Raw genomic sequence first — 21,587 nt, 5'->3', positions numbered from 1 at the left:
TCGTAAGAAACCATGGACCAAGGTCTCGCGGCTTATTAAGCGCAAGTCGGTCCCTTCCGTGCAAGTCCAACGGCCCAGGTGTAGCCACTGGGTCAGTTCGGACTCGCTGCAGACTTCCGACGACTGCTCACCTCCTAAGAGAGGCAAAGCGGTACCGCATCAGGCAGTCACACCGTCTGTTGCCGCACCTGCTCTTGTAGACCCTAAGTGGTCTTTGCTGCAGACCATGCAGTCTCAGTTAACGTCATTGATGCAGGACTTTCGTGCGGAGAAGGTTGACACCAACCTCTAGCCTACAACCAACCACGGTTGTGCGTCCTGTGGACGCTGAGGCCACCTTCTGCCGCACTCCAGCTGAGAGAGTCCCGCCACCCATGCGTTCCAGTGTACCCTGCCAGCCGCATGTTGACGTTCAGCGACGCACGGAACCTTCCGTTGACGTTCGCGAGGTACAACAACAGTCTAAGTTGTTTTGTTTTGACGCGGTGCGTCAACCTCCGCATTCTAGAGTTGTTTTGACTGCTCAGTCTAGACAGTCAAAGCAGTCTCGAGTGGACACTGTACGTCCTCACGCACCTGTTGTGGTTGACAGTACAGTTGTTGACAGTTCACAGACTGTCAAGCAGTTACATGACGTTGCCTTCTGGTCTGCTACTAATGCTCCAGTGAGAGATTCACTGAGGTAACCTAGCTTTTATCGGACAAGGTTCCTGTAGATGAGGAAGTTGCTGTTCTCCCTCCTACTGATATTCCCTTGAGGACTCTGTCAGATGGAGAGGAGCCTTAAGCTGCTTAGCCTCCTATGGACTTTAATTAAATCATGATGATTTTTTTTTAAGGATCTTCGTCCGGATCTTGTAACTGCTGCTCCTCGTTCGCCTAAACGTCAGAACTTACACTAGGCCTAGCTACTTCGAAGCCGTTGTTTTTAAGCTAGTGCTCTCTCGCTCTCCTAGAGAGCGTTACGTTGGCTAGGCGACTGGTTTTTGCACCAGGAGGAGTTTTTAGGGATACAGCCTTTGATTTCCTCTCTTTTAAACTGGCTTATAGAGCGAGAGTCTGATATGACACGAGAGAAGTTCTCGGCTTGGGAGTTCATGCCTCTGCCCAGATAGACTTCTCAATTCTGGTAGACTCGCCCTGGCGCCTAGCCAGGAGACGCTCCAAGTTGTTTACAGGTCAACTTCTCAGCTTTTGTCAAGCCTTTGAAGTTTTGCTGTACTATTATGTCACACATAACAAGGCTTTCAGGGATGGTAAACGGTTCCGCCTCAGTCGCTAACCCCGTCTGTTGCCACACCTGCTCCCGTAGACCCTAAATGGGCTTTGCTGCAAGCCATGCAGTCCAAGCTTGCGTCCTTGATAGAGGACTTAAATGCGGAGAAGAACCTTCTGGCCAACAACCTTCCAACCGGTCGGTTGTGCGCCCTGTTGACGCTGAGGTAACCTACTCGCGTCTGCCAGTTGAGGTGGTTCCTCCTTCTGGCCAACAACCTTCCAACCGGTCGGTTGTGCGCCCTGTTGACGCTGAGGTATCCTACTCGCTTATGCCAGTTGAGGTGGTTCCTCCTTCTGGCCAACAACCTTCCAACCGGTCGGTTGTGCGCCCTGTTGACGCTGAGGTAATAGACATATCACTAGTAACGAGGTTCATCCAAGGCAACTTGAATGTCATGGCAGATTGTCTCAGTCGGAAGGGACAAATAATTCCAACAGAATGGACCCTCCACAAGGATGTATGCAAGAGACTTTGGGCCACCTGGGGCCAGCCAACCATAGATCTCTTCGCAACCTCGATGACCAAGAGGCTCCCATTATTTTGCTCACCAATCCCGGACCCAGCAGCAGTTCATATAGATGCCTTTCTACTAGATTGGTCACATCTAGATCTATATGCATTCCCTCCGTTCAAGATTGTCAACAAGGTACTGCAGAAGTTCGCCTCTCACGAAGGGACAAGGTTGACGCTAGTTGCTTCCCTCTGGCCCGCGAGAGAATGGTTCACCGAGGTACTTCGATGGCTAGTAGACGTTCCCAGAACACTTCCCCTAAGGGTGGACCTTCTACGTCAGCCACGCGTAAAGAAGGTACACCAAGGCCTCCACGCTCTTCGTCTGACTGCCTTCAGACTATCGAAAGACTCTCGAGAGCTAGAGGCTTTTCGAAGGAGGCAGCCAGAGCGATTGCTAGAGCAAGGAGAACATCCACCCTTAGAGTCTACCAATCGAAGTGGGAAATCTTCCGAAACTGGTGCAAGTCAGTATCCGTATCCTCGACCAGTACCTCTGTAACTCAAATAGCTGACTTCCTCTTATATCTGAGGAAAGAACGATCTCTTTCAGCTCGCACTATCAAGGGTTACAGAAGCATGTTGGCATCAGTCTTCCGTCACAGAGGCTTAGATCTTTCCAACAATAAAGATCTACAGGACCTCCTTAAGTCTTTTGAGACCACGAAGGAGCGTCGTTTGGTTACACCTGGTTGGAATTTAGACGTGGTACTAAGATTCCTTATGTCAGACAGGTTCGAACCGCTACAATCAGCCTCCCTGAAAGATCTCACCTTAAAGACACTTTTCCTGGTATGCTTAGCCACAGCTAAAAGAGTCAGTGAGATTCATACCTTCAGCAAGAACATCGGATTCTCATCCGAAACGGCTACATGTTCTACAACTGGGTTTTCTAGCCAAAAACGAGCTGCCTTCTCGGCCTTGGCCAATATCGTTCGATATTCCAAACTTATCGTATGGTTGGAAATGAACTAGAAAGAGTCTTATGTCCTGTAAGAGCTCTTAAGTTCTATTTAAAACGAACTAAACCTTTACGAGGCCCGTCTGAAGCTTTATGGTGTTCAGTTAAGAAACCATCTTTGCCTATGTCAAAGAATGCTTTATCCTATTTTATCAGACTGTTAATACGAGAAGCTCATTCCCATCTGAATGAGGAAGACCAAGCTTTGCTGAAGGTAAGGACACACGAAGTTAGAGCTGTCGCAACTTCCGTGGCCTTTAAACAAAATAGATCTCTGCAAAGTATAATCGACGCAACCTATTGGAAAAGCAAGTCAGTGTTCGCGTCTTTTTATCTTAAGAATGTCCAGTCTCTTTATGAGAACTGCTACACTCTGGGACCATTCGTAGCAACGAGTGCAGTAGTGGGTGAGGGCTCAACCACTACAATTCCCTAATTCCATAACCTTTTTAATCTTTCTCTTGAAATGTTTTATTATTGTTTTTGGGTTGTCCGGAAGGCTAAGAAGCCTTTCGCATCCTACTTGATTTGGCGGGTGGTCAAAGTCATTTCTTGAGAAGCGCCTAGATTAGAGGTTTTGATGAGGTCCTGTTGTATGGGTTGCAACCCTTGATACTTCAGATCCTAGGGGTCGCTCAGCATCCTAAGAGGATCGCGAGGCTCCGTAAGGAAGACGTACTTAAAAAGGCAGAGTAATTGTTCAAGTCGACTTCCTTACCAGGTACTTATTTATTTTATGTTTGTTATTTTGAATAACTGCTAAAATGAAATAAAAAATCCTTAGCTCATAATAATGTAAACAATTATTGCTGGTCTCTACCCACCCCCTGGGTGTGAATCAGCTTATATAATCACCGGCTAAGTTTAATATTGAAAAATGTTATTTTTATAATAAAATAAATTTTTGAATATACTTACCCGGTGATTATATATTAAAGGACCCTCCCTTCCTCCCCAATAGAGACCCAGTGGACCGAGGAGAAAATTGAGTTCTGTGTTTACATTGAGTACTGAGTACCTGCACGACAGATGGCGCTGTTGAAGTACACCCCCTACCTGCATTGCGATCGCTGGCGGATTTTTAACGTAGAGTTTTCTGTCGAGCAACAGAGTTGCAGCTTATATAATCACCGGGTAAGTATATTCAAAAATTTATTTTATTATAAAAATAACATTTTTCATAGTTCCTAACATATCGTTTTTGCAGCCTTTGCACCCTTGTATACCAGTTCTGTGAAAGTGTGAAATGTGAAGGTTTGGTCTGTATCAAATGCTTGGATGCTAAAGGGCGAACCATTAAGATGTAGAATGAAAGTTATATTTTCTAATAGCTTTTATACTTCTTAAATCTTATGTATTTGATTTAGTTATGAGTGATTGGCAAAAACAGAGTGAATACATAATGAAAGCAATGCATAATATTTATTGTTTTATCATTCTCATTTCTTAGTGTTTAATAACCTTTATGGTCCTAGTACTGTACTTGGGTGATGCATAAAATTTTTTTACATCCAGTCTACCCAGCTCAGGTAGCCTTGCAAGGACTGTAAAAACTTGAGTTCCACATTCTTTTTATGACTTTTTGCCTGGTTAGCGGCACCCTTGTTTCTCCCAAGAGGTCCTGTGTTTAACGCCGAAATTAGGTAGGAATTCGTTTCTACATTTCGCACGTTAATGTGTGTTGATTTCCAAAACGTAGTATTGCCTTAAATAGTACATGATAGGATTGTAATTTATCTTGTTCTAGTTTTGTAGGTTGATTTTTAACTAAGTAAAGTCATACTTGAAGCATGAAGTTCTTTCTGCCCCTTATGTGTACGTATCTCTCACGTTTTTATCAATTTTGGAATGTTGAAGCCGTGGATACGGTAAATATAAAGAAGGAAAACTATGATGAAATTCTCATGACTTCAGTTAGTATTTTTTTATGTGAAAAAGTTCATCTGTTGATGATTTTCAATATAAAGGAAGGAAACTTTATTGAAATTGTCTTAGTATTTCAGTTAAGATTTATTTCGTGAAGAACTTTTTCTACATTGATGATTTTATAAGAAAACAATTAGTATCTCCAATAGGATTTAGAATGTAGCTTTTATGAGAAATAGTAAGTATTGCCTCTTTGAAAGGTGCCTTTGCATTTTATTATTTTAAATTGAACAATATCTTAGGGCCAGTTCAAAGGGGAGAAACCTTTTTTTATTTGATACCTCTAGAATAGAAACTTCAACTCCTCAGATTATACCTGTTGTTAAAAAATTAATACCGATGGGAAAGCATGTCTTTAAAATCATTCATACTTAGTATTATATGTGGTCACATAATTTTTAGGACTCATAATTATTACTTAAAGTTTATTGTAATGGATCTTGTTAAACTGTCATGATTGTCTATTGCCTCTTTTAAGGAAGGTAAGAATTTTCTTGAGTAATTTGAGTAAAAGTGTTGATTGTTAAGTGTTTCTTTTATTATCAAGGGTAATACATTAATCTATTTTGTTTGATTTCATCGTAAAGATGGGAATACTTTTCTAAATTTTTCAGTCCTTTACAATGTGAATTTTATTGTCTTTTTAGCACTTCCGTTTTCACCTATATAGTGGTTCTCTTAGGGATAGGTACTTTTGGCCATAAAATCAATAATCACCATTTTTTTATTTCATATATCTAAACTCATTTTTGCCTTTGTTTTTTCATTTTTTGGGAGGGGGGGCTAGGTCTTGAACATTACAACAGGCTTCATATATTATGACGATTGAAAAGAACAGTGGGAAGACCGTTGAATCTAGTTGCATTCCGTAAGCCTCGTACCTTATGGAACCCAAGATATACTTGATCTATTATTGCTTGCTAAGCTACAACTGTAGTTGAAAAAGCAGGATGCTATAAGCCCAAGGGCTCCAATATAGAAGTACCCCAGTAAGGAAAGAAACTATGGAAATAAATATGCTACAAGAGACATAATGAACAATTAAAATGAAATATTTCAAGAACAGTAACAACAACAAAATAAATCTTTCATATATAAAATGTAAAAACTTCAAAATAAGGTTTTATTATCCGCATTAGCTGCTGATCATTAGCCTGAAATTTAAAGTAGTATGCAAATGAATATTTAATCTGAATGGGCACACACAAAGCTTACTGGAATTCTAGTCAATTAGGTTGGGTTATCCACTGCTGAAATTTAACTTCATCGCAAACCCATTCTTTGTATATAGCTCGCATTCGTGGTCTTTACTATCCAAGGCTGCAGTGTTTTGTCTAACAGATTAGAGAAGAGGGGTGTTGGTACTGTACGTGTATATCATTGATCCACAGCTGGCCCAAAGGAGTTGATTGTTCCAGTTATTTTTATATGATAAATCCTTAAGGGACAGAAAGGATTTATCAGAAACAATCCTTAAGGGACAGAAAGGATTTATCAGAAACATAGCTCACACACTGAAAAAGAAATCAAAGTACTCAAAGAGACAGCAATAGTTGATGAAACAAGAAATAGGATATTTTTTTGTGAAAGTGATTTGATGCTTTCATGGCTAATTGCCAATTAGTAGATTAAATTATTTTGCCAAATACAACAAAAAATGCAATTTTCTACTTAGTGGTTTACTGTATAGGGACCTCACATAAATCTATAGACGTTAGAGGGGAACTAGTGTGACAGCTCATATCTATATCTATAGACGTATACCATCACTTAAGGTTTATGCAGACTTCCTTTGATTAAGGTGTGACCGTTAATGTTGACAATACTGGCACTAAATGGAACGACGAATGGGAATAACTTTAATAGGTCCCTTTATGAAAGACTGCTGTCACAAACACTGATTATTATTATTAATGCTAGCTAAGCTACAACCCCAGTTGGAAAAGTAGTAAGCTCTAAGCCCAAGGGCTCCAACAGGGAAAAATATCCCAGTTTTCGATGAACTGATTTAGACATTGATTTAGATAACTTGTACATACATGCATATACCAAGGCACTTCCCCCAGTTTTGGGGGTTAGCCGACATCAAACAAATGAAACAGAAAAGGGGACCTCTCCTCTCTACGTTCTAATCCTGTGAGACATCAAAGAGGTAGATGACTTGTACCTTCGACAAACTTCTCTCCTGTCAGTTAGACAAATAAACTGCAGTTTCCTTGGGCATTTGAAGGTTACAAATCTAAGCTATATATGATGAAGGGCTTTGTATGAGAAAATTGCATTGTTCTGCAAGCAAGGGTTGTACGCTTCAAACAGCAGTGAAGGGATATTTATAATGAGTTGCAGACAAGGCAGTCTATACTGAATTGGTCCAGCTTAGTGGTGGTTAACCTTTTTTTTTTTAGTAAATCCCCTTGGAGAATCTAATGATAGGAATGGACCCTTCATTTAGAAAAATGTTCATAATCACAAAGAGGGCATATTTTTATCTTAGTTTATCAGACCTTCACGGACCCACAAAGTCAAACGTGGGACCCCAGATTAAGAAGCGCTGGTATAATTGTTGAGACAGATGAATAGAGCATTCACAAAAAAAGAGTTTGAAGTAAAGCATTATTGAAATTATGGTTTTCATGTGCAGTATACATTTGTATAAAGCTAATTTATTTAAACTACATTCTGCTTTTACTTTTATTCCAGTAGATAGGAAATCAAGGAGTAAGTATCAGTGTATAATGGTTGATCATAAAAGGGACAGGCATGAAGCGTAAATAAATTGTTCCGTTAAATATACTACATAACCTTGGCTCTTGGTACCTTTTTGGATTTAGTAAGGGAGATCCTCTTTTAGGATTTTATCATAAATGTTTTGTTCCATTAAATAACTTTAGCTTGGTTTCTTTTTTATCTAGTAATGGAGATCTTATTTTAGGGCTCTCTCGTATTCTTCACGAAGTCGTAACTAGCATGGACTGATGATAGAATGTTTTGTAAACATTTTTTTGTATTGTGAGGTACATTAGAACTCTAGTCGTGTTTTTAAAATTTATCTTTACAAATGATTTTCTGCTTTTTGTATTGTTTTCACTATTGATTCCTAGTTTGTTTATTGTTTTACCCTAGGGATGTTAAACCAGACAACATGTTGCTCGATATTAGTGGTCACCTTAAATTAGCAGATTTTGGTACCTGTATGAAGATGGACAAGGTAAGACTTTTCTTTTCCTTCATCATTTTGATTTGATTCTGCAGCAATTGGAGAGTTTAGTTATAGTTACTTATTGCTCTTAAACTAACAGCTATAATTTTGTTAGACTTAACATAATTTTCATTTTGATTACTGTATATTTTTGTTTGATCCTTCTCATTACGTTTTTAAGAGTTAATTTAGCTGAATAGATCAAATTTTGTTTCTTCATATTTTAATTGATTTGAATTAGATTGAATTCATCAGCTTTGCTTTTATATTTATTTTCCTTTCAAATATACAGTATGAAATTTACCATACATCTGATGTCTGTATAATACAGATTACAGTGCACTTATTTTTACTTATGCCTTAGTATCCTTTTAAGAGCAGAAAAATTGTGAGGAATAGCCAAGTTAAAAATTGCTGATGGAGTGGTTAGTTAGATAATCTCTTGCTCATCAGTCAAAGATTTTTCCTTTGTAATGATTTTGAGAGATGAGCATATCCCCTTTTTCTGTTAGAATCGGTGAGAGTAAAGTCAAGTAAAGTAAATAGAATATTGAAAATGTTATATACCTAGATACAGTCATGTGGATGATTCATTTCACTGGTGTGGGTACCAAATTGACAGGTGAGATTAGTTTTTCCCCCTCTTGAGTAGGACTGGTTTTTGTTCATTGCTATCTGCTGCTTCCCTTTTGTATACATCTATCATTATTGGTTTTTTCTCCTAAGTAACGGATGCCAAAGCTTAGCTGAAAATAGAAAGTATTTACTGAACTTATTTTTTCATTTCATGTTTGTTATTTTTCCAATAACAGGATGGGCTCGTAAGATCAGACACAGCAGTTGGAACGCCGGACTATATTTCCCCAGAAGTCCTCAAGTCTCAAGGTGGCGAAGGAGTGTATGGTCGGGAGTGCGATTGGTGGTCTGTTGGAGTCTTTTTGTATGAAATGCTTGTCGGAGACACCCCTTTCTATGCAGACTCTCTTGTGGGAACGTATGGGAAGATCATGGACCACAAGAATTCTCTCAAGTTTCCAGAGGATATAGAGATAACGTCAGAGGCTAAAAGCCTCATATGTGGTTTTCTAACAGACAGGTTAGTAATCGATGTCTCACAGGATGGAAAATGGCTGTCTGCTAAAGAAGGTGATGAATGCAAGAGTTGATGGGAGAAGTACTAGAGGAAGGCCAAGGTTTGGGTGGATGGATGGAGTGAAGGAAGCTCTGGGTGATAGGAGGATAGATGTGAGAGAGGCAAGAGAGCGTGTTAGAAATAGGAATGAATGGCGAGCGATTGTGACGCAGTTCCAGTAGGCCCTGCTGCTGCCTCCGATGCCTTAGATGACCGCGGAGGTAGCAGCAGTAGGGGATTCAGCATTATGAAGCTTCATCTGTGGTGGATAATGTGGGAGGGTGGGCTGTGACACCCTAGCAGTACCAGCTGATCTCGGTTGAGTCCTTTGTTAGGCTGGGAGGAGCGTAGAGAGTAGAGGTCCCTTTTTTGTTTTTGTTTCTTTGTTGGTGTCGGCTACCCCCAAATTGGGGGAGGTGCCATGGTATATGTATGTATGTATGTAGGTTAGTAATATATATATATAGTATCTAAGAGGGAGAATAATTTAAATATATAAACAAGCTGGTAATTATCATTGTTATAGCAGAAGTATCTCTTGATAGGATAGCTTTGCATCAGCTGCCTGGATTGGTATCGATGTTCTTCATAGCCTTTGAACCAAAAGCAAGTTTTGTGGGGTGGGATGTATGATCCCTGTATCGAGAAAAGTTTCCGTTTGAAACAACCCAAACATTTTTGGGGAAGGCTCCCTTCTTTGAATTTTAATGCAATATATTTTCATACTAACTTAGTACTGTAATTTTCAAATTATATATATGTTTTTTTTAGAAGAAAAGAGAATTTGAAATGCTGTATCTATGTAGAAGGATAGTATTTTATGAGCACTGATTGTGTCAATTACAGTCCAGTCTCTTGTTTTTTCTAATGCTTTTTAAATTTGTTTAATACTTATGACCTATAGACATCTTAAATTAAGGTAAAGCACGCTTCATTCCCTTATGGTGTAGTGCAGTCGGTGTGCTCACGAGGTGCATTGTAGTATTGCAGCATTCATTAGGACATTAGCTGCACTTGTTTTATATCCTACTTTACCTGTTTCCACGTCCTTTTTCCTCTCTTGCTGTCCATCCCCTTCTAACTTTTACTTCATAGTGCGACTACTTGATTTTTCTCCAGATTCCTTTAGGTCCTGAATGGGCTAATCCATCACGCTTACCCAGTAAAAAAAAACCTTTGGTGATTAACTGAACTAGGGTTGATTGGAAGGGCTCTAATAGAAGTAAAGACACCAGGGTTCTTTGATAAATAATTTGTTAACCAGGCATTGTAGGCTATAGAATTTTCTTATGATTGACAGTGAGGTATAGCTGTTTTTCATAAACCTGGACCACCGTACTTTCTTTTCTGAAAATTTTTTCCTCCATTTTTTCCAGTATCCCCATTAAAGATCCCTATGTCACTTCGTTTTTAGATTTGTCAATCGCTCCTTTGGTGTTATGCTGTCCATCTGTTTAGATTTTTTAACTTTGTTCTAACCAAAACAAACCTAGGGCACCACATATTACCTAACGTTCCCCCCCCCCCCCCCCTTAGAGCGACAGGTATTTGCACACAGTGACCACCCAAGCTTGGCTGAAAAGTGTTGAGTAGCCCTTGTGATGTTCCTAGGTTTTAAGAAAAATGTATTTCAATATTTACTATTATCTAGTTGGTTGCCTCTTTTACTTTTAATAAACCAATATTAAGTTAATCCATCTTAATTTTTTTCAATTCCAAACAGGTTAACAAGATTGGGTGGTAATGGGGTTAATGAAATTAAAAGGCACAAGTTCTTCCTCAACGACCAGTGGACGTATGATACCATACGAGATTGTAAGTAGCAAAGAGCGATTCGTTTATGTCTGCTCTCTGGTCAATGTAGATATGTGATTTTTGAAATAGTTTTGCTAATTGGCTATGTCAAGAGGAGTCTGTATCTTGTGACATTGTAAAATATTTATTTATATTGTTGCATTAATAGAAATAAGTTGAAATTTACCAATTATTGGTCTGGTTATCTCCCCTCAGGCTGACATTAGTCATAGTTTATATATGACAGATCTATTTTAACATTGATATTGATATCAAAATATCATATATTAGCTATTCGCTACTTTTCATAAAGTTTATTTTGTTATTCCCTTATGTCAGGGGGCTATTTTTCCTGTTGGAGCCCTTAGGATTATAGAATCCTGCTTTTCCAATTAGAGTTGTAGCTTGGCTTGTAGAAATAATAGTAATAATGCAGTTGTTTACTTCACCCGAATGTATATTAATGTTACTTTATCTCATATGGCTATATAATCTCTCCATTTTCGTAATGATGCTAAACTCTTATCTTAAATTCAAGCCAAAGAAAAAAGTAGTACAGTAATTGGAAATTTCTCGCTATTCTCTCAGAAATTTTGTTAGGGTGATCTAAATCTATCTGCAATTACTGCCAAGAATTAGAGAATTCTCTGATAAGGTAATGCCAAGAATTAGAGAATTCACTGATAAGGTGATGCCAAGAATTAGAGATTTCACTGGTAGGGTAATGCCAAGAATTAGAGAATTCATTGATAAGGTAATGCCAAGAATTAGAGAATTCACTGATAAGGTAATGCCAAGAATTAGAGAATTCACTGATAAGGTAATGCCAAGAATTAGAGAATTCTCTTTCAAGATTATGATAAACTTTGGAGATTTTACTGATAAGATAATGTCAAGAATTGGAGAATTCACTGATAAGACAATGCTGAGCATTGGAGAATTCACTGATAAGATAATGCTGAGCATTGGAGAATTCGTTGATAAGATAATGCCAAGAATGGGAGAAGTCACTTATAATGCTAAGAATTGGAGAATTCACTGATAAGAGAATACCAATTAATATTCTCTACATCTGTTTTAGGTGTACCTCCGGTTGTTCCTGATCTAGATGGCGATGCTGACACGAGCAATTTTGATGAGGTTGAAAATGAAGATTCACCTGAAGAAAGTTTCCCTGTTCCAAAGGCCTTCGTCGGAAATCATTTACCGTTCGTCGGGTTCACGTACTCTAAAGATTACAGGTGAGTAAATGTGTTTGCTAAACCACGTGCGTAGAGTTAACTTTTGTTCATTTCAAAGTTTAAGAAACTGCAGTCGACAAATTTGCTTATATTTAAAATTTGAAGGAAGCTGCTATCATAAAGTTTGCGTATTTGTTTATTATAAGTTGAAGGGGAGGGTTATCTTTGTAGATTGTATGTAAGATCGTAATTGATAGGAACTTCTCTCACCGTGAAGTATATTTTAGTGAACAACATTTTATGTCTACTTGCTTAGTCATCAGCAGTAATTGCCTCACCCTACCAGGGCCTAGCTTGGGTGGAGAGGGTGGGCCTTGGGCACTGATCATATGTATATACTGTATGGTCAGTCTCTAGGCCAATGTCACTGTCCCTTGCCTCTGCCATTCATGTGCAGCTTTAAACTTTTAAACCCTATAATTTGCTTTTCACTGCAGAGAACAAGTTTGACTTGTATTGAAGGAGTGTGGTTTGATACATGGTGCGGAAAGTATTTACATCTTATTTAGAAATTAATGGATGGAGTAAATATTTGTTGCTAGAATTCTGTTGACTAGAATAATAGGTAATGCCAAACATCTATCTATCTACTATGGCACTGCCCCCAAATTTTGGAACGTAGCCAACATAAAAAAAAAAGACAAAAAGGGATTTTTTTTCTTATCGTTCCTCTTTGCCTGATGAGGTACTTGTCCGAGTTTGGCTGGTACTGCTAGGGTGCCACAGCCCACATAAATTGAAAAATTGTATCGTCAGTGACATTTTGTTTTTTCTTGCAGATTGCTAACCGCTCCGGACAAACCTGATGGAAAGCGAAATCTGGTATGTGGAATTCAGTACAATTTTCTTAATATATGTTCTTTCCCAGTTTTTCAGTGGTTTTCTCTAGTATTTGGTACTGTATATATTAAACATACTGTATAGTTGTAAAATGTAAAAGCTACATCTATGTAGATGTAAAAGGGTTCTAGAATGTTTTTTTTTTTTTACAATGTTTTATGTCACACTGTTCAGGTAGTTGCTAGCTCCCTTTTTTCCTGTTTTTTCTTGAAACGTTTCCCCCCCCAACCCCCATATTTGTAATATATTGAATTAGACTGGTCATGTTTTTTATCTGAGAAAAACTGATTATATGGTAGTTTGATTTTTATTCAATTTGTACATATGGGGACGATAAATAAAATTGCTTATCAACTGGACAACACTGCATTTGGTATGTTGACTTCAGAGGACATGTCTAGAAGATATCAAAGAATTATAATCCTCTTGTGGGAGTCAGTATGACAAGTTTGTTGCGTGAGTAACGGTAAGCCATACCGATCGGACAGTCTCAATTCAAGGAGCTTATGGAATGACAAAAATCATGTTGAATTATGAATTGTCTCATTTAGACTGTTAAATGTATTTTAATTGATTTTGATTCGCACCATCGTGCACTTTTTAGCGGGAAGTAAAGTGGTACAGTACATGATTTTGAGTAAAAATTGAAGTATAAAGCTTAGTTTTTTTTTGTGAGCATCTGCCAAAAAGAGCTTTGCTCTGTCTCCCATGGTGTACACTACAGAAATTCCGTTTTGCTTTTTAGTTGTGGGATAAAGTTTGAATTTTACATCCATGGAATTTTTCAATATTGACATAAGTACAGTACTAAATCTTTTCCAACTTCATTTTTTTGGTAACTAAAAAAATATTTAAGTTGCTTGATTCAGATTTTACTAAGCCTTCTTTTGAAAGGGAAAAGATATGAAGAACGTCTATCAATCTGATTAACTTTAGGGCTAAAATTTTGTAGGAGAAGTTTTGTAAGTTTTTGTTTTTGATGAATAAACTTCCTGTGAAGAATTCTCTTGCAGGTCATTGCTATTTGCTCTTGTCATAAGCTTAAAGATTTTTAGAGTTATGAGATTGCGGTTAAGCTTTGAGAATTTTCTAGTTTAGTAAACGTAAGCCAAAGGGCATTGCTGTATGGGAACATTCAAGTTCAAAGTGTAGTCTTTGCAACATTGGATTTCAGATATGCTGGAGGTATTATCCCATGCGCTTATTATGAAGATGCTAGAAACATGGCTTGTCCTGTTCTGTTTATAGATTTAGATTGCTTCCACAGTTAGCTACATTGCTAAACCCCGAAGACTGCATGAATGTAAAGGTGTGAATTTTATTTATAAGTTTTACCTATATATAATCTTTATAAGTTTTACCCATCTATAATCAAAATAGCTTTCCTTAATGAGTTTTGCAGTGCTTAGATGTACAATAGTTATGTACTCGGGAATCTGTACAGTACATGATTATCAGTGTTAAAAAGTTGCTTTTATGGTAATTTGTGACCAGTGGCTATCCTCGGAATAGTTATTTAGTGTGTAGTAGCAGCTGAATAATAATGTTTGGCTGATATATAATATTTGCTTATAACAGTAGTGCTCTTCCCTACAGAATACACTGATATGGGATTGGATAAAGGTATGCATATTATTATTAGTTGTCATCAAAATTACTCTTTAGGAATGTGCTATGATTTGCAATGTTTTTCCCCCTTGACTTTCAGTAGGTGCAACAGTATTTTGACTTTTCCCGTTTAGATGTGTCGAATTATTTACGTACCACAGATTTAAAGCGTTTTCTTTTGTAAAACTTGAGTTTTTGTATAGTTTGCGTTGATATTGCCGTGCTTCCTTCATTTGCAACTTTAGGGAGCTAAAGCATGTTTTGAAATAGCAAAAGGTTTATATTTATCTTTTATTGCAACTTTAACAATGCTAAAGCATGTTTTGCAGGAGCAAGAGTTTTGTTTTTGCAACTTCAGTTAGCTAAAGCATGTTTTGAAATAGCAAAAGGTTTATATTTTCCTTTTATTGCAACTTTAATAATGCTAAAGCATGTTTTGCAGGAGCAAGAGTTTTGTTTTTGCAACTTCAGTTGGCTAAAGCATGTTTTGAAGAAAAAGAGGTTTGGCTAAATTTTTTTTTTGCAACTTTAATGAGCCAAAAGAGTGTCCTGTTCAGACTAGCAACTTAAAATGCTTGTGCAGCTTTGCTTAATACATTAAATAGTGTTTCGTGATGTGGAAGTTCTATATGCTGTGCGTGAGTTGATGCGTTTGCCATCTCTATCGGAAGGTGGACTTGGACCAGGAAGTAATATTCAATGGGTCGCATCCCTTGGAAGATTTAGTATCGAGTTTACATGGTATTTTTGGGGATTAGGGCATCTTTTCTTTACCTTCTTTTCAGATAGTATATCCTTGGGATCTATCTGAGGTCAGAAATGGTTTGTAATTTTATGTAATTGCCGCCCAGTCTTTAAAAATCTCCTTGCCTATGATATACAGTATCTACTTCTTTAACTCTACATTCATTCTCTTTTGGAACTTTGCAACTTTAAGGCATTGGAAGTTAACAAAAGAAAGTGACTCGTCGTGTAACAAATTTTTCTCCCATTAAAAGGCTCAGAAAGTTCAGCCAAGAAGCTTAGAGTTTATACAGCTGCGTTGTTGAACAAGTCAAATATATGGTACTACAGCAACTCCCCTCCTCATTATACCATATTTCGTCTCTTTCTCTCTCCTCTCTCTCTCTCTTCTCCCATACTATATGCTTTGTATATTGTATTTGTGTATTGCTCTACGCTCTACTTTTAGTCTCATTTTCATGTTTCAGTTTCTTTAAATTACAAACAATAAATTTTTAATTGGGTATCTTGACTTTCCCTATTCAATCATACTTCTTCCAAATCTCCCTTTACTCCTTTTCAGTGCCACATTTCCTTCACCTATTCACCTTTATTTCCAGTGTCTCATTCCATTTTATCCAGGCTATTGTTGCTGTTTTCCATAACATCCTCTTGATACCAGCTACCTAATCCAGTATGCCACCAAAGTTAACATTTGTTTCTTTGCCAATGGAAAAAATACACCTGAATTGGAGTCACCTAAAGGAAGAACTGCATTGCATGCCCCTTTCTAACTCCCTTGCACTTTACCCAACTGGGTGCTTGGTTTGCTTCGTTATTGGTCGCTAGCAGCTTTTGTTTTGTAGTAATTGATTTTCATTCATTGCTTTTTCATGCCACTGTTTCCCCTTTTAGATATAAGACCTCTCTCTGTAATCAACTCGGCAATATACTGTGGTAGTTTTGCCGATCGACCTCATTTGAAATTGCTGAATTGCACCGTGCGCTAGCATCATTTTGCTTTTCCGACTAGGTTTGCTGCTTGGCTTATACAAAAGGTCCTCAACTTACTAATATTCGGAGATACAATCACGAATCTAACTTAAAAAAAACATACGATAAAAAAATAATGTGATAAAACAGTATATCATTTGATACAGTAAGCAAAGCAACATTTGTGATAACTTGATATCTATTTCATGTGAAACCTGACCGTTTGTTAACGTTTGTAGCTGGAAATCATAGGCAGGGGATTCAGGTTAACCCTTTTACCCCCAAAGGACGTACTGGTACGTTTCACAAAAGCCATCCCTTTACCCCCATGGACGTACCGGTACGTCCTTGCAAAAAAATGCTATGAAATTTTTTTTTTCATATTTTTGATAATTTTTTGAAAAAATCCAGGCATTTTCCAAGAGAATGAGACCAATCTGACCTCTATGACAAAAATTAAGGCTGTTAGAGTAATTTAAAAAAAATATACTGCAAAATGTGCTGGGAGAAAAATAACCCCCTGGGGGTTAAGGGTTAGAAATTTCCAAATAGCCTGGGGTTAAAGGGTTAAGTCTGCCGCAGGCCGAAATTTAACAAAACTCGACTTGCAAAGAGCTTCTTGGAACTATTCAAGTTTATAAGTTTGGGACCTTCTGTAATGATATCATTAAGAGAGTTTTTTTTTTTTCAGTAGATTCAATTTTTGTCTCTTATGTACGGTTAGATTTGCCTTTAAGAATTATTTTATTTTCATGGGATAATTATTTTGCCATCAAAAAGTTATAAGACATATTGAGTTTTCTTGCTAATTAGAACATAATTAAAAACTAAGTTTTTTATTTTATTTTAATGAATGTCAACCTATTTTAGAATTTTACTTACCTGTAATTCAATTTAACCTCAAGGCTTATATGTACATGAAAAATACTACATTATCTAATTATTTTAGAAGATGTCTATAAACACAAGAACTGTTGTCCACTCTAATATGCAGAATTGTGCTGGTATAGTAATATTTGGGTTGTTTTGAGGAGGGATCATTATTAGTTGTAAACAGTTTTTGGTGGTTCTGAACATCTTAGTCGTGTAATCATTACAATATATTCATGATTAAGGATAAGCTTTAATTTAGCTCTCGCACTTAAACATTCACAAATTCCTATTTTATTATATCCAAGTTGTGAAGAATTTTAAAGAGAAACAGATGTTAATCCTGTTACCCCCAGGCTATTTGGAAATTTCCAACCCTTAACCCCCAGGGGGTTATTTTTTTCCCAGCACATTTTGCAGTATATTTTTTTCAAATTGCTCTAACTGCCTTAATTTTTGTCATTGAGAGGTCAGGTTGGTCTCATTCTCTTGGAAAATGCCTGAATTTTCTCAAAAAATCATCAAAAATATGAAAAAAAAAATTTTTAAAGCATTTTTTTGCAAGGACGTACTGGTACGTCCATGGGGGTAAAGGGATGACTTTTGTGAAACGTACCAGTACGTCCTTTGGGGGTAAAAGGGTTAAAAAATTTTACATGAAAATAATACAGTACCTGTACTTCCATTTTGCTTTCCTTCTCAAGAAGTTTTTGATACAATTACTCAGAGCATATTTATATGATGCGAAACAGAGATGGTGAGTTTTGTGCTTGACATAGCCTCCGTAAGAAAATATTGATATAGCAATTAAACTTGAAATCGCATGATAGAATTGTGGATAAAGACACCCGGCAATACATATCGTGTAGTATTGATTGAGTGATTACTTTTGGCAAACCAGTGTTACATCAACTTTTGTCACTGGTGCTGGTTTAGGACATAAAGATGAATAAGGAATTTTTGCTCTTCTACTTGTAAGCCGAGTTACATCGAGTTTGAAATTTGATTACTGTATCTTGATAGTGCTTAGTGGAGTGCCAAGATATTTTAATCCACTTCAAGTTGAGGACCTTGTGTACTTATGAATATTCAGAAATACCCGGTATATACTTTAGATAATCATCGACCTTATTAACTGGTGTGTCTTGCTGTAGTAGTTTTTTACAGTACAATATTAATACTGCATATGAAAATGAAACAAAAAAGTTACTTAGGAAAGAAGAATATACCTTAGTATCTTTGAAATCAAGATTTTCATGTTCTGGATGCCATTGAAGTGAAATCATCTTACCGAGTTTTGTATTACTTGTTTGTAAATATGTTTTCAGTGTTTACATACAATAGTTACATGGTTTAAGTTTGACATATTTTAACAGAATATTAAATAAATTGAATAAAAGATTTAACATTTTATTGCTGCCTGAAGTATGCAAATTAGATAAAGAGATTTCATTGTCGAAACTATAAAGACTAATTGTATATCATGGAGGTTACTCAAGTCCCCCAACTGCTTGATAAAATGAAATTTATTGGGGTTGTTATTTTGTCCATTAAGTAAATGCTATCACACATTCTTAAAGGCTCTTCTTAGAAGTTTTTGCGAAGTTTTTTCAGTCAATACTTCAGGTTTTTTTACTACGAACCACGAATCTTTAGTTCCTTCTCCAAAGTCTAGGGGGTATGGATATAACAGAAGCAAGTGTAAATTGAATTGAAATGAACTAACTTGAGTTTTTAAATTGACATGATGGTCATCATCATCATCATCATTTTGTTCATGTCAAGTGTTTCCCTAATGGTCATTATCATCACTATCTTTGTAAGTCAAGTCTTAACCTATATTGAGTTAAATATGAATTAAGTTTTAAATATTTAACTTAGCCGGTGAATATATAATAGCTGCTGCTCCACCGGCTCGACAGAAAACACACACAAAAACTCGCGAGCGATCGCTATGAAGGTTGCGGGTGTGCCCACCAGCGCCAACTATCGGCCAGATACCGCATATACATGTAAACAGACCCAATTTTTTCTCTGTCGGCCTTAACGACAAGACGTATCAATACTCGCTGTATAACCTGGAGTTTTCTCAACATATTTGGTGAAGTACTTCCTTTTGGTTTGAGCTTTCGCAGTGCAGGTGTTTTATCTTCAACTTAAATCTTGAACTCGTTTTTGAATAGATTTAATTTTTGATGACTTTGGATTGTTTTTTGGACTTTCTTTGACTTTTAAATGGCTGACCCTTCCCTTAGTACGGAAGTGTGTTTTAGGCTTTTAGCAATTATCTTATCACGTTATAAATTAATTATAGATTTTCCTCTATATATTTTATATCTCAACCGCCTTTATTAGGTCTCTTCGATTAGCTTTCCATTTATAATAAACATCAAGATAAATTTTAATGATTTGTTTATATGCGACCTTTCCTGAGAGTAGGCGGTCCTAACTTGGAAACCGAAGTTAAACAACGTTGAGCCCTTTCAATCGTAAATAACTTTTACAGAGCAAATGATTTAAAACTTATTAAATTAATATTTTTTAGTAGATATTTTATGAAAGATTTTCTTTGAATAGTCTTCGTACTGTTTCAAAGATGAACTAACGTTTAGTTTATTTATGCTACGCAGTTTGCGCTCTATCGTTACGATAGAGAGAGAGAGTATCACGGTTTCACTTTGTAGAAAGAGTAAATCGATTCTGACATTTTGTTCATTCTTCTTTCAAAGCTTAAATGTTTTAAATACTATTTTAAAGGAACTTTTTAATTGAAAAACCTTTCAGTTTTTTCCTTTGGTCAAATAACCTGTTTATTGACGAAAGGTAAGTGGGCTCTTCTCTTCGGTGCGAAATCAAGAGAGATAGAGACGGAGAGAGAGAGAGGAGAGAGAACGTTCCGATCTTTATTCTCGTCCCAAGCGAGTAACGTTGTTCTCGAGTCAGCTTTTTACTCTCGTCCCTAGTCTCTGTACGGGGAGAAAGGATAAAACGTTTTTAGTTTTTATTCTCGTCCCAAGGCACTGTACGGTGAGAGATTGAAAACGTAGTTTTGAATGAACTAGTGTTTAGTCTCCTTCCCAGCCACTGATCTTTTTATCTTAAAATATGTTTACTGTTTTTTGCTTGTATTAATGTGCTTACATTATACGACTGATTTCGCAATTATAACCTTTTGATGAGGGTAGAATTGCGTGCTTCAGGTAGAAATCAGTTTTATTCATACCTAATGTGAATTGTTAAAAAATTCGATTTCAGTGAAATAAGTGCAAAACAGAAAATCGTAGTGATAAAGTGATATTGCGCAAAGTGTTATCAGTGTTGCGACCGAGGGTTCGTCTGTTCGTGCCTGTCGTTCGCCTAGTCCGAGACCTCTTGCAAGCTCCCAAGCCCAGGGGAGAAGTAATGTCGTACGACTTATGGGTTCGAGAGGACTTGATCAGCGAACAGACGTTCCCTCTATGGTTTCAGGCGTGTCTCATCAACACCGCCCCTACCATAAGTCGAGCGAGACGATTTTCTCCTCGTCATCCGAAGGCTTTTCGCATAAGAAACCGTGGAACAAGGTTTCGAGGCCCTTTAAGCGAAAGTCAGTCCTTTCAGGACAGGTCCAGCGTCCTGGTTTTAACTATTAGGACAGCTCTGACCCTATGCAGTCATCGGAAGACTGCTCGCCGCCTAAACAAAAGCGTAACACAGGCTCCGAGAGTCTTTTTGTAGGCAAGGTTTTGCAGTCACAGACGTTACCCTCGTCTCTTACCGCAACCATTCCCGTTGATCCTAAATGGGTTGTACGGCAAGACATTCAGAATAAGCTTGCCTCTCTTATGGAGGACTATTCTGCTGAGCAGGTTCACGATGATCCTCGCCGCTTAGCTGATCGAGATCCTGGCCGTCAGCCGCCCAAACGAACCTTTGCTCGTCCTGTTGACGTTGACGTTACAAAGTCACGTCAGTCACGATATGTAGAACCTCACTCGATGCAGTCCAGTGTTGACTTTCAGCCGCTTGTGGACGTTCAGCCGCTGCCGCATGCTCTTGTTGACGTTCAGGACGTTCGCCAACCAGCGAAGTTGACTTGTTTTGACGTTGAGCGTCAAGCACCGCAGTCAAGAGTTGTTTTGACTGCTCAGTCTAGGCAGTCAAGGCAGTCTCGAGTTGACGTCGAGCGTCCTCCCGCACCTGTTGGTTGTTGCTGGTCAGTCCTTTAAGCAGTTACATGACATAGCGTCCTTGACTGCTACTGTTGCTCCTTTGCGTGTGGACTCTGCTTGTCAAGCATTGCCACCACGGCAGGTCTCTCCCTTGCTTGAGACTCGGCTATTGTCGGACAAGGTTCCTTCAGATGAGGAAGTTGCTGTTCCCTCTCCTACTGATATTCCCTTGAGGACTCTGTCAGACGGAGAGGAGCCTAAAGCTGCTCAGCCCTCTATGGACTTTAAATAAATCATGCTGATTTTTAAGGATCTTTGTCCGGATCTTTTTGTAACTGCTGCTCCTCGTTCGCCTAAACG

General features: G+C 37.8%; 1 protein-coding gene across 2 annotated transcripts in view; it reads left to right on the top strand.

Annotated features, from left to right (window-relative positions):
- Rok (Rho kinase) overlaps positions 1-21,587 on the top strand; it is an 86,871-nt gene that overhangs the window by 23,968 nt on the left and 41,316 nt on the right. For both annotated transcript variants that reach the window (XM_068352070.1, XM_068352071.1), the window contains exons 7-11: positions 7,800-7,884; positions 8,688-8,971; positions 10,731-10,822; positions 11,883-12,042; positions 12,822-12,864. In XM_068352070.1, coding sequence (XP_068208171.1) covers positions 7,800-7,884; positions 8,688-8,971; positions 10,731-10,822; positions 11,883-12,042; positions 12,822-12,864 — 664 coding nt within the window. The remainder of the gene's footprint in view (positions 1-7,799; positions 7,885-8,687; positions 8,972-10,730; positions 10,823-11,882; positions 12,043-12,821; positions 12,865-21,587) is intronic.

This window comes from Palaemon carinicauda, chromosome 28 (assembly GCF_036898095.1).
Source record: "Palaemon carinicauda isolate YSFRI2023 chromosome 28, ASM3689809v2, whole genome shotgun sequence".
Taxonomy (NCBI): domain Eukaryota; kingdom Metazoa; phylum Arthropoda; class Malacostraca; order Decapoda; family Palaemonidae; genus Palaemon; species Palaemon carinicauda.
Note: the sequence above shows the minus strand (reverse complement) of the source record. Positions and strands in the feature narration are given on the sequence as shown.